Raw genomic sequence first — 14,389 nt, forward strand, 5'->3', positions numbered from 1 at the left:
TAATAAAATAAATATAGATACTTATACGCTATGCATTGATATGCATTGGCTAAATGTAAATAAAATTGGAGAATTAATTTTAATACTTACATTATTTCTTTAATTAGCTATGTTAGTAAATCTATAATATTATTATAAAGCTGAAGAGTTTGTGTGTTTATTTGAACGCGCTAATCTCAGGAACTACCTAACTAGGTATTGTCCGATTTGAAAAATTCTTTCGGTGTTAGAAAGCCCTTTCAGCGGGGAAGGCCTTAAAATGTAGAAGCCCTTCTGGCTAACATTGAGAAACACCACACAAAAAAAGCGGGGAAGGCTATAGGCTATATTATATATGTTTTGTCAGATAAAATCAGTCAATAAGGATTTTGACAATAACCTTATTGACTAATTTTAGGCACCGGTCAATAAGGTTATTGACTGGTTAAGGGATTTGATTGTAACATATATGAAATTGAAATTTTCGAATCGGACCAGTACTTACTTTGTTCCTGAGATTAGCGCGTTCAAACAAACAGATAAACTCTTCAGTTTTATAATATTAGAATAGATATCGGAAAGGTACGGCTTTCTTAAAAAAATATTTAAAGAATAACACCTTGGGAGTCACCTTCTCGGCTGTAAAGGGAGTTCGAATTACTCATTCGCTTCATGTCATAATAATTATAAGTTCATAATATTATTATTACTTATATTAAAAATCATAATTGAACTCATAAACTACAAAACAGAATGTCATGCGGTTTTTACAATAAACAGGGTGATTAATGAAAATGAGCATGATAAATGTATGTACTTACGTATATAATTATTTTCAGAGTGCCTCAAGAATCTACGCACATGTTTTATAATTTATTTATATGAGCTCCTAAGCTGTGAAGCCGGGGCGTAACGTTAGTGTACTTATACTAATATTATAATTTATAAAAAATATTATAAAAGTCTAAACTTAGTTACCTACTATGTTTGTATAAGGAAATTTTCGGTAGTGCAGAACAGAATATTAAATTTCTTTCACTAAAAGAAATTAACATCAGGTTTTCATCAGTGGCACCTAAGGTGGCACCTTATATTTTTTATTCACGGTCAACACGGGCAACTATCTATACAGGGTGTCCCACCGTCGGTATTCTAAGCTCAATGGAGAATATAGTTTTACATACGCTGAGTACATTAAAAATACTAAGTAATAAAATTCCAGGTGCATTTTTTTTCAAATAGATGAATTCTTAAAACTCTGTTTTCACCCAACTTTGCCACCCGCACTAGAGCTATCGTGTTTTCATAGACAAAATGCTCACATTAGCGAAGCGTTATATGCCGGCTGCGCGAAGCTAGAGAAGAAAACATGAATTTTAAGGAAAAATGTAGCAAAAAATTTTGGCGTAATTTTGTTATTCAAGTATTTTTTAGGTGATCAGTGTATGCAAGACTACAAGTCCCTTCGCGCTAAGCGGAAGCAAACCAAAAGATAGGTAGCAGCTTGTCTATTTTATTCCTAGAAACCGTTATCTAGGAATAATGTAATATGTTGTCTAGGACTCTTGTATCCGTATACAAGAGTCCTAGACAGCGAACAGATGAGAGAAATAAAATAGGTGGAAATAATGTTTAAAATAATCTACGTGTAGCATCTGCAGTTTGCATGCTAAAAGTAGGTACCGGTACCTAATCATTTTTCACTTAGAAATATTACAAATGCAGCTTAGACATGAAAAACTCGGAAATATTTAATGAATTATATTTATATCTTCACAATTAAGTAATCACACTTGTTAACGATTTGCATTGTAAATTTTTTTTATAATGCATAATTTTATTGACCCCTGTAAGTATTTAGCATTTAAGTATAAGTATTAAAAGAATTATATCATGTTGCATAATTGTATGAGCGAAGCATTGATATTTCATTTCTATTGCGAGGCAGTTAACAAAAATGTTGTGGTTCCTTATTTTTTGTTTTCTTTTATTTCTATACATTTTTATTAAGATAAAGTGGTATCCTGGTAATGTTGCCGTATATCCAGGGAGATGGCCAATATTAGGTCACTTAAATCTATTATCTGGAAGTCGTCAAGGTAAGTTATATTTTAAGAGAGGCTAGGCGTTGCCACGGTACGGCGGATTTTTATACTACTTACTAAAAATTTCCCATGCATTCCAATTCATATTTTCAGTAAGATGGGAAAAAATAAAGAGCGTAACTCGATACACGATAGCGAACGGTGACGTGTCTGTGTTTTATATGGGAATGTTCCCTTTATATGGTGAGTACATTGTAATATTTGTTAAGTGTTAAGAGAAACTCTCTAGAGTCTAGAGCAACCCGCAGCTTCGCCTGCTTTGTCTCAAACTCAAATAAATTAACTGAAAATAATCGATCACCAAGTTCTAAAACGTTATGGCCGATGAATCCAATTGCTTTATAATTCACTAAAAGAATTGATACAAAAATGGTTACAAATTTTTTTAAGTCGAAAAAAATAGTCATAACTAATTGTAGGTATTTTGCCATCATCTATACTAATATTATAAAGAGGAAAGGTTTGTAATTATGTATGTATGTATGTATGATTTTCACGTATAAACTGGACCGATTTCAAAAATTATTTCCGATTCTTCCGATTGCATCTTCACTGAGCGACATAGGCTAGGTTTTATCCAGGAAATCCCTTTTTACTTCGAAAACTATTTATTTATTGAAGATTGTAAAAAACAAAGGCACTTTGTCTGTCCGTGTGTCTACTATGTCCCTATGTCGAAACTGATCTTGATGCGGTTTTTTTAATAGATAGAGTAGATAAGTCAAGAGCAAGGCAAGCACTCTCTGGTTTTAGTAAGTATGTAATTTTGTAATCTAAGGTAATTTATTAGGTTTTAGACAAAGCGGGCGAAGCCGCGGGCGGAAAGCTTGTTTTATATGAATAAGTAAAAATAAATAAATAGATAATTGCTATTTTATGAATATTCAGTATGGTTCATAGGTATAAGTACTTCTTTATTACAACTCATTGTATTCATAACAAACGATTGTATAATTTTAATTATTATTGATAGAAATCACTGTGTATGCCAATATAACAAACACAATCACTTTATGACAATTGATTTTTTTATATAAGTAATGTCTATATTTTTAAATACATGCTTATGCCTATGCCTATACTAAGATTTCTATGGAATGAAGTGGTCCTATCATGAAATAAAGAACAGTTTCACTTGTGCACACTTATTTAACTAAACAGAACATAATTTAAACACTGACTTTCCTCTTTTCAAACTATTAAAACTGGATTATTTCCTCTGTAAGAAAGTGATGGTGCCAGACAACTAGCTCTATCATCTATCCATTCTGGAATTAATACTGCTTTAAGACATCATGGTATACTATATCGTCTCCTGCAACTTGGCCGTGCGTGATAAGTTGAAAGAGGTCATATTCTGTTATGCATGATATATCCGAAGCTATCATATATCATATTTACACACACACTCGTAGAGGTATCAGGTACCTATTATACACGCTGCTATGGGCTTAAAGCGCTTTATTTGACCGAGAATTTACTTGAGATAAACTCAAACTCAGTCTTCTTCTAGAAGCACTTTTTAATCGACATAACATTTCTACGTTACTAGTTTAACAAAGCCGTTTCTACGGAGAAGGGCAAGAAAGTCCGAAGATATGAAATAATACAACTTAAACTGAAGGAATAGGTACTAGAGTTTTTCTTATCTCTACAACTTAACTAAGTACTAACGTTCTCCAATTTAATTAAGTACTAAGAAATAATTAAACAATTTACAGTTATTACCGATCCAGACGATTGTAACACTGTGCTCAGTACATGCATGCACAAGCCGGGTTTCATGAAAAGAGTTACGAATCATTTGCTTGGCGATGGCCTACTTTTTGGACCAGGTATGTACTCGAATAGAGATAGGAAGAAAGAATCTTCTATTTTGATAACTTCTTACTTAGTTAAACTTTAATTGAAATAACAGCTGTTCCCTCGACTTTTCACCTCCGTTTGCACGTGCGTAGACGGTCGCGGTAGAATCAAATTCAAATTAAATTGTGTCAACTGTCAAGGACGAGCAAGAAGCTATATCATAGTATTACAATATAGGAAATATTGTAATACTGTGGCTATATTATAACTTGATTATTACGAAAAAATATTCATCAAAATCCGTTCATTTTACACCCTGACAACAGACAGTTTTAATATATTTTAATATTATATTTACAGTATCTGTATGGAAGGAGCACAGGAAAATCGTGAATCCAACTTTTAACCAGTTTGTTTTGGACAGCTTTATGGGTATTTTTAACGATCAAAGTCGTCGTTTGGTCCAGGAGTGGAAGGAGCGGGTCGACTGTGGCCCCTTCGATCAGCTAAACAGCTTAGAAAAAAATACCCTGGAAACCATTTGTTGTAAGCGTCTTCTATCTCTTTTGAATTTTGAATATTTCAAGTTAAACCTCGGCAATATAATCGTCTCATAACCGATGATAATAAGGACTTATAAGATACTTTATAACAATTTTCGCGAAATATCTAATTGTTGGAGAGTTAAAAGAAATACAATCTAAGGAAATATAAACCCTAGAATAATTTGTTAAAAATTTTTTACATCAAGGTTTAAAAATTAAATTTGCCTCGGCTCTTAAATACGACGATATCTTCGCAATAGTATTTCCAAGGCATTTCTAAAACTCACTACATAGTGGAACCATCGCATATACAACATAATAGGTACTATTTTCTATATTATTTTTTATAATATTATTTATGACACCACAGGGACAACGGCAGGCGTCGATATCACAGGTGAAAGTGCCTTCAACGAGGACTGCTTAAAAGCGTTCCGTGGTGCGATAACCAACATTTGTGATCGGGTAAAACAGCCATGGTTGCTGAGTGACACGTTGTATGACAAATCAAATTTAAAGAGAAACGAAGACTACCACGTCGGGATTACACACGAATTGACTGATATGGTAAGGAATTATTAGCTTAATCATTATCACTTTCATTGAGTCCTGCTACTGTTTTAAAAATACTCGAAAGTTTCTAAGGTTGGATTTGTTCCGCTTTTACGCAAAAAAATGCTTGTAAGGTCGAAGTTTGGCACAGAAGTAGATTATATCGTCTGGATTAGCAAATGCCTACAATGTTTTTATCTGTACCGATCGACTGATATCGTAGGCAGTGCTTAATGTAATAATAAAAATAAGGAGTGATATTTCTTCTTATTGCAGGTTTTAAGAAAAAGAAGAGAAGAGCCTAGCAAGTACAGTTTTAAATCAGGTATGTTAATAGAATAAGATTCAGTAATTTCGGAGGTCGGACTAGTAATAAATCAAACGAATCGTATAATTTTATTAATAATTGCCTTTTCCTAATCCTATAGAGTAGGTATATTATTTTGTGTTATTTCAGATACCAAGTTTAAACCATTCCTGCACCGTCTACTAGACTTCGACAATGTGCTTCTAAAGGAAAAAGATATCAAGGATGAAATGAACAATATTATTCTAACAGGCTTTGAGACTAGTTCGTCAATATTGACCTACACTCTAGTATTGCTAGGCACTTATCCTGAAATTCAAGAAAAATGTTACCAGGAGTGAGTAATATTGTTTCGTATTGAAAACCACGGAGTACTAAAATATATTTTGTCCAATAGAACTTGTAGTTCAGGATACATCGCCCATTTTTGCTAGTGACTACTATCAAGCTAATTTTCCGTTTGTAGCTTTATTTTGATGAGACGCCCAATAATTTCGTGTACGAAAGTCTCGATTGTGGTAGCTAACAGAGATAACAAGGATAAAAAATTTTGATTTGATGGTTCTCAAATATTTATTACTAACTGAATTTTTTTTTGTCCAATCTCAAGATAATTACCTAAATTATTCGAAAAAATATTTGTCCTACAAAACCTATGGTTGGTTGAAAGAGTCCCCCTTCCCAAAGTGTATCGATAACGAGATCATCATAAATGATTACTAACAAGCTGATTTTTTTGTTTTCACTTAGTTAATGTTTATATAATTCAACAGACATATTGTCCTACAAATTGCGTAATAAATATTTGAGAACCATCAAATCAAAAATTTTTATCCTTGTTATCCATTTGTTATCTCTGTTAGCTACCACAATCGAGAGTTTCGTACACGAAATTATTCGGTGTCTCATCAAAATAAAGCTACAAACGGAAAATCAGCTTGATAGTAGTCACTTGCAAAAATGGGCGATGTATCCTGAACTATTGACTACCTTTTCGAATTTAAATTTAACTTATCACATTTTCCAACATACCTACAAACGAAGCGAGCTGATGTACCCACTTTAAGTCTGAACTCCACTTAAGTCTTACTTGCAGCAAAGTAATACAAGAAAGCTTATAAATATTTATAATTATAAATAAAATATTAATAATATTTGCCGCGTGAAAAGTAAATACTGTCTTTATATTTCACTATCGCTTCTATAATAATGAAAAGTGAAATCAATATTCTAATTGTAGGATCAAAGAAATTTTCGACGAAGACAGGGATGTGTTAAAAGAAGATCTATCTCGACTAACGTACGTCGAAGCAGTGTTGAAAGAAACAATCCGATTTTGCACTGTTGCACCATTAACTGCACGCATTATAGCTAAAGATGTACAACTTAGTAAGTATATTATGTAATGCTAGCCGTCCTGGCAAACGTTGTTCTGCCGTACCTATCTGGCGGCGATATGAAAAATGGGTATCAGATTTGGTGCCGCAAGCCGTGACTTCGCAACGCGTCGATCGATTTTAAAAATTCTTCTACCACTAAAGTGCTATAACTTTACAGAATAACCTAAGTACTTATTTACTATCCCTTTCAAACTGGACAATTAATTAATGGCGATTATTCTTTTAGAAAATACAGTTCTTCGAAAGGACCACATTTGTATAATATCGTTATATGGAGTACTTCACCACCCCAAGTGGGGTCCAGATGTTGAAGAGTATCATCCTGAGAGATGGCTAGATCCCGCTCGGCTTCCGAATAATCCTAATTTCTTTGGTGCTTTTGGATACGGGAGACGAAATTGTATCGGTAAGTAATAATTATTGTTGTTTTTATTTTATGATATTGAACCTACTTATAAAGAACTATCTCATAGAGATTTTATTTCTGAGTCATAATTTTAGAGAACCTGAGATTGATTATTCAAACTCAAACTCAAACATTCATTTATTCAATTAGACTACTATTTAGTAGCACTTTCGAATCGTCATTACATAATTATTTTAACATTTACCACCGATTCGGAAAGCAGTGATCTATGGAGAAGAATCGGCAAGAAACTCCATAGTTGCTCTTTTAAAATCATGTAAATATTACAATATATGAAACTTATATCTAACTACATAATATGCCAATGAACTGTCTTGTGGTTTTTACGCGACAACCCTCCATGGGTTTTTATCGTCCATATATTCCTGAATACTGTAGTACGCTCTCTGAACTGTTGATTAACAATGATTTATATAATATTGTATGTAGCAACACTGCGTTGGTTGTGACACTGTGTCAACTGTCAGTTATGAAGGAAGTTTCATATAGTCTGTAATCTGCAAGATGTAAGAGGTTCCCCATGTTGTTGTGTGATTAATAAAGGCACGCTTCAATGATCAAAGTTTGTATCTTTAATCATCCCCGCAATCCTTAACAGGGTTATGGGCCCAGTAACACAGCCAAGTAAAGCCATCGGATATATGGTGAATTAATGAGTATTAAAGGACAAAATGTCAAAAGAGAAATATCAAATTGTCCCTTTCGCGGGGGACAATTACAACGCATGGGAGTTTAGATTGAAAAGTATCCTGCGGGATAATGGAGCAATAGAGGCGATCGAAAAGGAGGATTTCAGTAAATCTACAAATAACAAGCAATTGGAAGCTAAAGCCCAGGCTATTATAATAGCGGCAACCGCCGACAGTCATCTCGAATACTTGAAGGACAGATCTGCATATCAAATGATTAAAAGCATGGAAGACAGCTTTAAGAAGAAAGGTACACGATCTAAATTATTTATAAGAAGAGAATTATCCGATATGAAATTCGACGAACGGAAACCTTTAATGGAACATTTTATTGACATGGAAAAGCTATTTGCACAACTCGGGGATGCTGGCAGTGAGCTCTCGGAAGAAGAAAAGGTGAACTATTTACTACTATCCATGCCGAAATCTTATGAAGGCATTATCACGGCGTTGGAAACTATGGAGGAATTGAAAATGGACTTTGTGAAAAACAGACTGCTTGGAGAAGAGGAAAAACGAAACAGAGGAGCGATCAAATCCCTTGATTCTTCAATCTTTTTGTGTTATGGATGTGGACGCCCCGGACACAAAAAATTTCAGTGTAGGAGCACTCAGCAGGCACGACACAGGACTGGTGACTGGAGACTTCACAGCCGTGGACGTGGCGACTGGAAGTACAACGGAGGCCGAGACGACATTAAGGCTACTCGTCATCAGACCCAGGGGAGAGGTAGAGGAAAGTCATTTCTTACCGGCACTGAAAATACTGAAGGTAACAAATTTGTAAGTTTTATGTCCTTTAGCGCTGACACTGAACAGCAGAATAAGAATAGTTTTAAATGTGTTATAGACTCAGGTAGTTCATTTCATCTTGTAAATGACATTAATTTATTCTCTAATTATTGTAAACTGGATAAGCCAATTAAAATTTCAGCTGCCAAAAATGATGTTGATTTAGAAGCTGTTGGTATAGGAAAAATAAAATGTTATTTAAGTGATTTTAAGGTTAATATTATATTAAATGATGTGTATTATGTACCACAATTAAGGAAAAATTTAATATCTGTTTCCAAAATGGAAAAACATGGTTTAAAGATCATCTTCAATGAAGGGGAAGTTAAAGTTTTCTCACAAACCAATGAATTGTTTATGGTTGGGCATAGACTAGGATCCCTTTATTTTGTAGAATTTGAAGTAATATTTAATGATTGTTATTATGGTGAAAAATCAGACACAAAAGATAATTTAGTAGAAATTTGGCATAAAAGATTTTCTCACTTAAGCTATAGTAGTTTGAAAACTTTAGTAAATAAAAATATGGTTGATGGTTTAACTGATTTGAAAGAAAAAAATTTAGAAAATAAACATTGTGAATCATGCATACTTGCTAATATTACACGCCTTCCTTTTAATGGGAGAATGTATAAGGCTAGGAAACCCTTAGAACTAGTACATACCGATGTTTGTTCTGTTAGCCCGTCTACGTGGGACGGATATAAATATTTTGTTACTTTCATAGATGATTTTACCCATTTCACTGCAGTTTACTTATTAAGAGACAAGTCTGAAGTTTTTGAATATTTCAAGACGTATTATAATTATGCTAGTAATCATTTTGGTCATGGTATATTGAAGTTAAAGTCAGATAATGGTGGTGAGTATATTTCTAGAAATTTTAAATCTTTTTGTGATGAAAAGGGCATAGTATTGCAGTATACTGCTGCATATAATCCTGAAATGAACGGAGTAGCTGAGAGAATGAATCGTACTCTGACTGAAAAGGCGCGTGCATTATTGTTAGATTCACAACTTTCTAAAGAGCTTTGGGGCGAGGCCCTGAGATATGCGGTATATGTCACTAATCGTAGTCCCACTGCTTCTCTTAATGTTACACCATTTGAAATGTGGGAAGGAAGACGTCCTAATGTATCTAATTTCAGAATGTTTGGGTCATTTGCATATGCCCATATTCCTCAAAAACTCCGAATGAAGTTAGACCCTCGTGGTATTAAATTGAAAATGGTTGGTTATGCTCCAGGGGGATATAGATTATGGGATGATAATAAAAGGAGAATATGCATAGAACGAAACGTATTGTTTAGGGAAGAAACATGTTCAGAGTCACCTGAAACGGTTAGTATTGATGCGGAGTCTATCTCGGATAGGAAGGAGAAGGTTGGTAGTAGTAGTCCTGATAAAACCCAAACCAATAGTACTGAGAAAATTTTAATTTCTGATAATAATTTAGAATCATTACAATTTGAAGAAAGGAATATAGATAATGTTAATTCTAGGGAAAATATAAAGAAAACTAAACCAAAATATTTACAAGATTTTGTTACTGATGATTCAGATTTAGGTGATATATTAATGGCATCATTTTTGTCTTGTTCTAATGGTAATGTTCCAGAAAAGTATAATGATATAGATTCTTATGACGATAAGGATAGGTGGTATGAAGCGGTAAATGAGGAAATTAAATCTTTAGAGGATAACAAAACTTGGGAAGTTGTAGAAAAACCAAATGATGTTAAGTTAATTGATTGTAGATGGATTTTTACAAAAAAGGTGGGTGATGTATATAAAGCTAGATTAGTTGCAAGGGGATTTCAACAGGAAGGTAGCTTTAATGAAATTTATTCTCCTGTTTTGAAATTACAAACTCTCAGAGTTCTTTTATCATTAGCTGTTCAAAGGAACTATTTAATTCATCAAATGGATGTTAAAGGTGCTTTCCTTCATGGTGAAATTGATGATGTTGTATACTTAAAGCCCCCACCTGGTATAAATATAGATAAAAATTATGTTTTGAAATTGAATAAATCACTGTATGGTTTAAAAAAATCTTCAAAAAATTGGTATAATAAATTTTATAGTTTTATGAAGAGTAAAGGATTTCAAAGAGCAGAAAGCGATTATTGTTTATATTTTAAGGATGGTATTTACATTTTGTTGTATGTGGATGATTTACTAATTTTGGGTGAGGACAATTTAAGGATAAATAATGTTAAAGAAATGTTATATACAGAATTTAAAATGAAAGATCTAGGATCTAAAAATTTAAAATATCTGGGTATTAATATTATTCAAGATAGTGATTGTTTGTATATTAACCAGAAAGAGTATTTAGAGTCTATATTAACAAAATTTGGTATGTCTGAAGCAAATACTAGTGAATCACCCATGGAAGTTAATGTTAATCTTGATGATTGTACAATTGATTACTCTTTAGAGCATAAATGCAGAGCTTGTATAGGTTCTTTAATGTATGCTGTAGTAGGTTCAAGACCTGATTTGTGTGCTTCTGTTTCATATTTAGCAAGATATCAATCTAGACCATCAGAAAGGTTATGGCAATGCTTGAAAAGGATTTTAAGATATGTTAAAGGTACCATTAATTATAATTTAAAATATACTAAGAATTGTAATTCCGAACCACTAGTTGGATATGCTGATGCAAGTTTTGCTGTAGATAAAGATAGGAAATCTGTAACTGGTTATATATTTAAAGTATTTGATAACAGTGTTATTTGGCGTTGCAAAAAGCAAAGCACTGTAGCTTTAAGCACTACTGAGGCAGAGTTATACTCTCTCAATGAAGCAACTCTAGAGGCTTGTTGGATTAGGAAATTATTAAATGAGTTAGACGTTAATTGTAATACCACTACCATATATGAAGACAATAAAAGTACAATATTTTCTGTATGTAATCCTGATCAAAAAAGAATGAAACATGTGGATGTAAAATACAACTTCGTTAAACATAAAATAGAATGTAAAGAAATTTGTGTTATGTATATACCTACAAAGCAACAAATAGCTGATATTTTTACGAAACCATTAAATAAAATCTCCCATAATTATTTTGTACCTAAATTAGGATTGGAATAAAGTTCAGTTCGCATTGTGTATTTTTAGTTTGTTAGTTTTGGTTAATACAAATTATTGTATTGTTAGTTCTTACTTATTCATTGTAGGTAGTTATGTTGATATAAATCATTGGGGGGAGGTGTTGATTAACAATGATTTATATAATATTGTATGTAGCAACACTGCGTTGGTTGTGACACTGTGTCAACTGTCAGTTATGAAGGAAGTTTCATATAGTCTGTAATCTGCAAGATGTAAGAGGTTCCCCATGTTGTTGTGTGATTAATAAAGGCACGCTTCAATGATCAAAGTTTGTATCTTTAATCATCCCCGCAATCCTTAACATGAACTAATACATTTTTTATATAAGTTTTAAATTTAGAACTACTAAACTCTTTAATATTGTGAGGAATTCTATTGTAAAAGCGTATACCTTGACCCATAAATGAATTTTTAACTTTAGCTAATCGGAAAAATGGCATTTCAATTCTATTCCTGTTCCTTGTGCCATAATCGTGTCTATCTCCTACTCTTGTGTGTAAGTCGGAGCTTTTGTGTACATGCAAAATATTATTAAATATATACTGTGATGGTACAGTAAGGATACCAGTATTCTTAAAATGATCTCTTAGTGAATCCCGAGCACGTAAATTATATATAGAGCGAATGGCTCTTTTCTGTAAGATAAATATAGTTTCTATATCTGCAGCCCTGCCCCACAGTAGAATTCCATAGGACATAATGCTATGAAAGTAGCTGAACTGACAGTTCAATGGTCCGTTCTACAGAAAGACTAACAATGTCAGTTCGTTCTTTACATTTTACACTATTGTGTACAAAAATAAGAGAACCTCCATGAATAGCATATGTCCTGAAGTATATACTTTTTAATGTATAATTATCAATATTTATTACCAACTGACATTGTTTAAGCCAATGTTCTGTTACACAAAAAACCTTAATTCTATTATGATTTAAAAATAATTCTATTTCTAATAATTTGCTAGCCAAGCCTTGAATGTTTTGATGTACAATAGAAAAAGTCTGCTTAGCTGTTGTCTTATATACTAGTTTAAATCTAGCTTAGGGCTAGATTTTCTGTCAACACAAGGTTGGTGTATATAATTATTATTACTACTACATAAAATTATAGTAGATCCAGGGTCTGATAACAAACATGTACCAGACTGGTTAATATTATATGCTATTAACATAGCAAGTTCTCGCTTATATCTAGATGGCAGATACACTGTATTCTTTGTCAAAGTAAAAGATTTAATACACAAATTAATGTCAAAGTAAAGAAATGCATCACGATGATGATTTGTTACATTATACAATTTTAAATTCATATTATGAATTAATCTATTTTGTTCTTGTGTCAAACCAGGTAGGTAGGTACGGCAATGTACACAACATAAATTTACATTTAGTCTGACTACTAATTTCCAACATTTTTTGAAATCCTACATCAATATCCTTATTTTTTATATTTAAACTATCTCCATATAGTATAATTACAATATTATTCTTATTAAAGCTAAAATGATCAAGTGATTTGATTATATAATTAAATGAACTGTTAGGAGTGCAAATATTAGTGACTTTAAGCCCTAAATTGTTGAGCATAGCGCCAAAACCCTGACCAATACTATCTGACAACAAACTATTATTGATTTCATTCTTGTTCAAAAGATATAATGAATATATATAACATAATTAATTATTCAGCAAATTAAATCCATTCAAATGTAAATCGTGTATTTATTGTTTTCAGGTAAAGCATACGGATTTATGACCATGAAAGTAACCCTCGCACATCTTCTACGTCATTTTAAAGTATCTGGAAATTACAATAAGATGGAAATTATAAACATAGGAATTAATAAGCCAGGCCATGGTCATGAAATAGAAATAGAACTTAGAAATAAATAATAGTTTACTTACATCTTTTGTTTTATTTAAAATCTGGGGCTCGTTATTCCACAATAAATTCGGACCTATTATATTGAGGTAATAAGTAATCCCACCAAAAACATAAATGTAAAAATGGGAGCCAAGTTCAATGGTTGACTTAATTGCCGAAAAATAATTGAGATCTAAATTCTAAATGTGTGCCAAGTTCTATATACAGTCCAGAAATTTATTTACAAAGATGTATTAAATTCTTAGAGCCAGCGCGCACGAGCAACTTTGTCTCCGCAAATATTTTGTCGCTCCCATCAATTTGTATGGGGAGTTACGTCGCTACGTGCGCGCACTTTCATACTAGCCCATGGGTCACTGTTCTGTGGGTGGGAGAGATAAAATAGTTGCGGAGACAAAATAGTTGCGGAGACAAAGTTGCTCGTGCGCGCTGGCTCTTAGGTGAACTAAAAACTCAATTGTTCTATTATCCCATATAGAACAACGTTTATTCCATGTTTATTCATATTGAACAACGTTTGTTCATTGTTCTTCCAAAATATGACTTTTTTAATTTGAATAAGAGAATTAGGTATTTTCACAAAACAAGCAACTAATGACTTATTGAACCCCATAATTTTAAAGAAAAACGGCATTATTTCTAAAAAAAATACTGACCGATGAAAATATGTTATTCATTTATTAGTATCATTACAACTTGTGGAAGAATTTCTACAATGGGAAATGGTGAAATACACCATGTTTACACGCGCACGTCTCAAAAGCAACTGAGCATCGACGAAC

The 14,389-nt window shown here is 32.7% G+C and overlaps 1 protein-coding gene across 3 annotated transcripts; it reads left to right on the plus strand.

The window, feature by feature from the left end:
* The first annotated feature begins 1,649 nt into the window (after positions 1–1,649).
* On the plus strand, positions 1,650–13,626 carry LOC123702678 (cytochrome P450 4V2-like). Of its 3 annotated transcripts, XM_045650453.1 has the most exons (10): positions 1,654–2,078; positions 2,178–2,267; positions 3,806–3,919; positions 4,251–4,436; positions 4,806–5,002; positions 5,264–5,312; positions 5,445–5,631; positions 6,535–6,683; positions 6,921–7,100; positions 13,458–13,626. In XM_045650453.1, the coding sequence occupies exons 1-10, from the start codon at positions 1,937–1,939 to the stop codon at positions 13,613–13,615; spliced, it is 1,452 nt and encodes a 483-aa protein (XP_045506409.1). In that variant the 5' UTR covers positions 1,654–1,936; the 3' UTR covers positions 13,616–13,626. The 3 variants fall into 3 exon arrangements, with proteins under 3 accessions (XP_045506410.1, XP_045506409.1, XP_045506411.1); XM_045650454.1 differs by lacking the exon at positions 2,178–2,267 and having other exon boundaries at positions 1,650–2,078; XM_045650455.1 differs by lacking the exons at positions 1,654–2,078; positions 2,178–2,267 and adding an exon at positions 3,557–3,714.
* The last annotated feature ends 763 nt before the right edge of the window (positions 13,627–14,389 follow it).

The sequence above is a fragment of the Colias croceus genome, chromosome 24 (genome assembly GCF_905220415.1).
Source record: "Colias croceus chromosome 24, ilColCroc2.1".
NCBI classification, from domain to species: domain Eukaryota; kingdom Metazoa; phylum Arthropoda; class Insecta; order Lepidoptera; family Pieridae; genus Colias; species Colias croceus.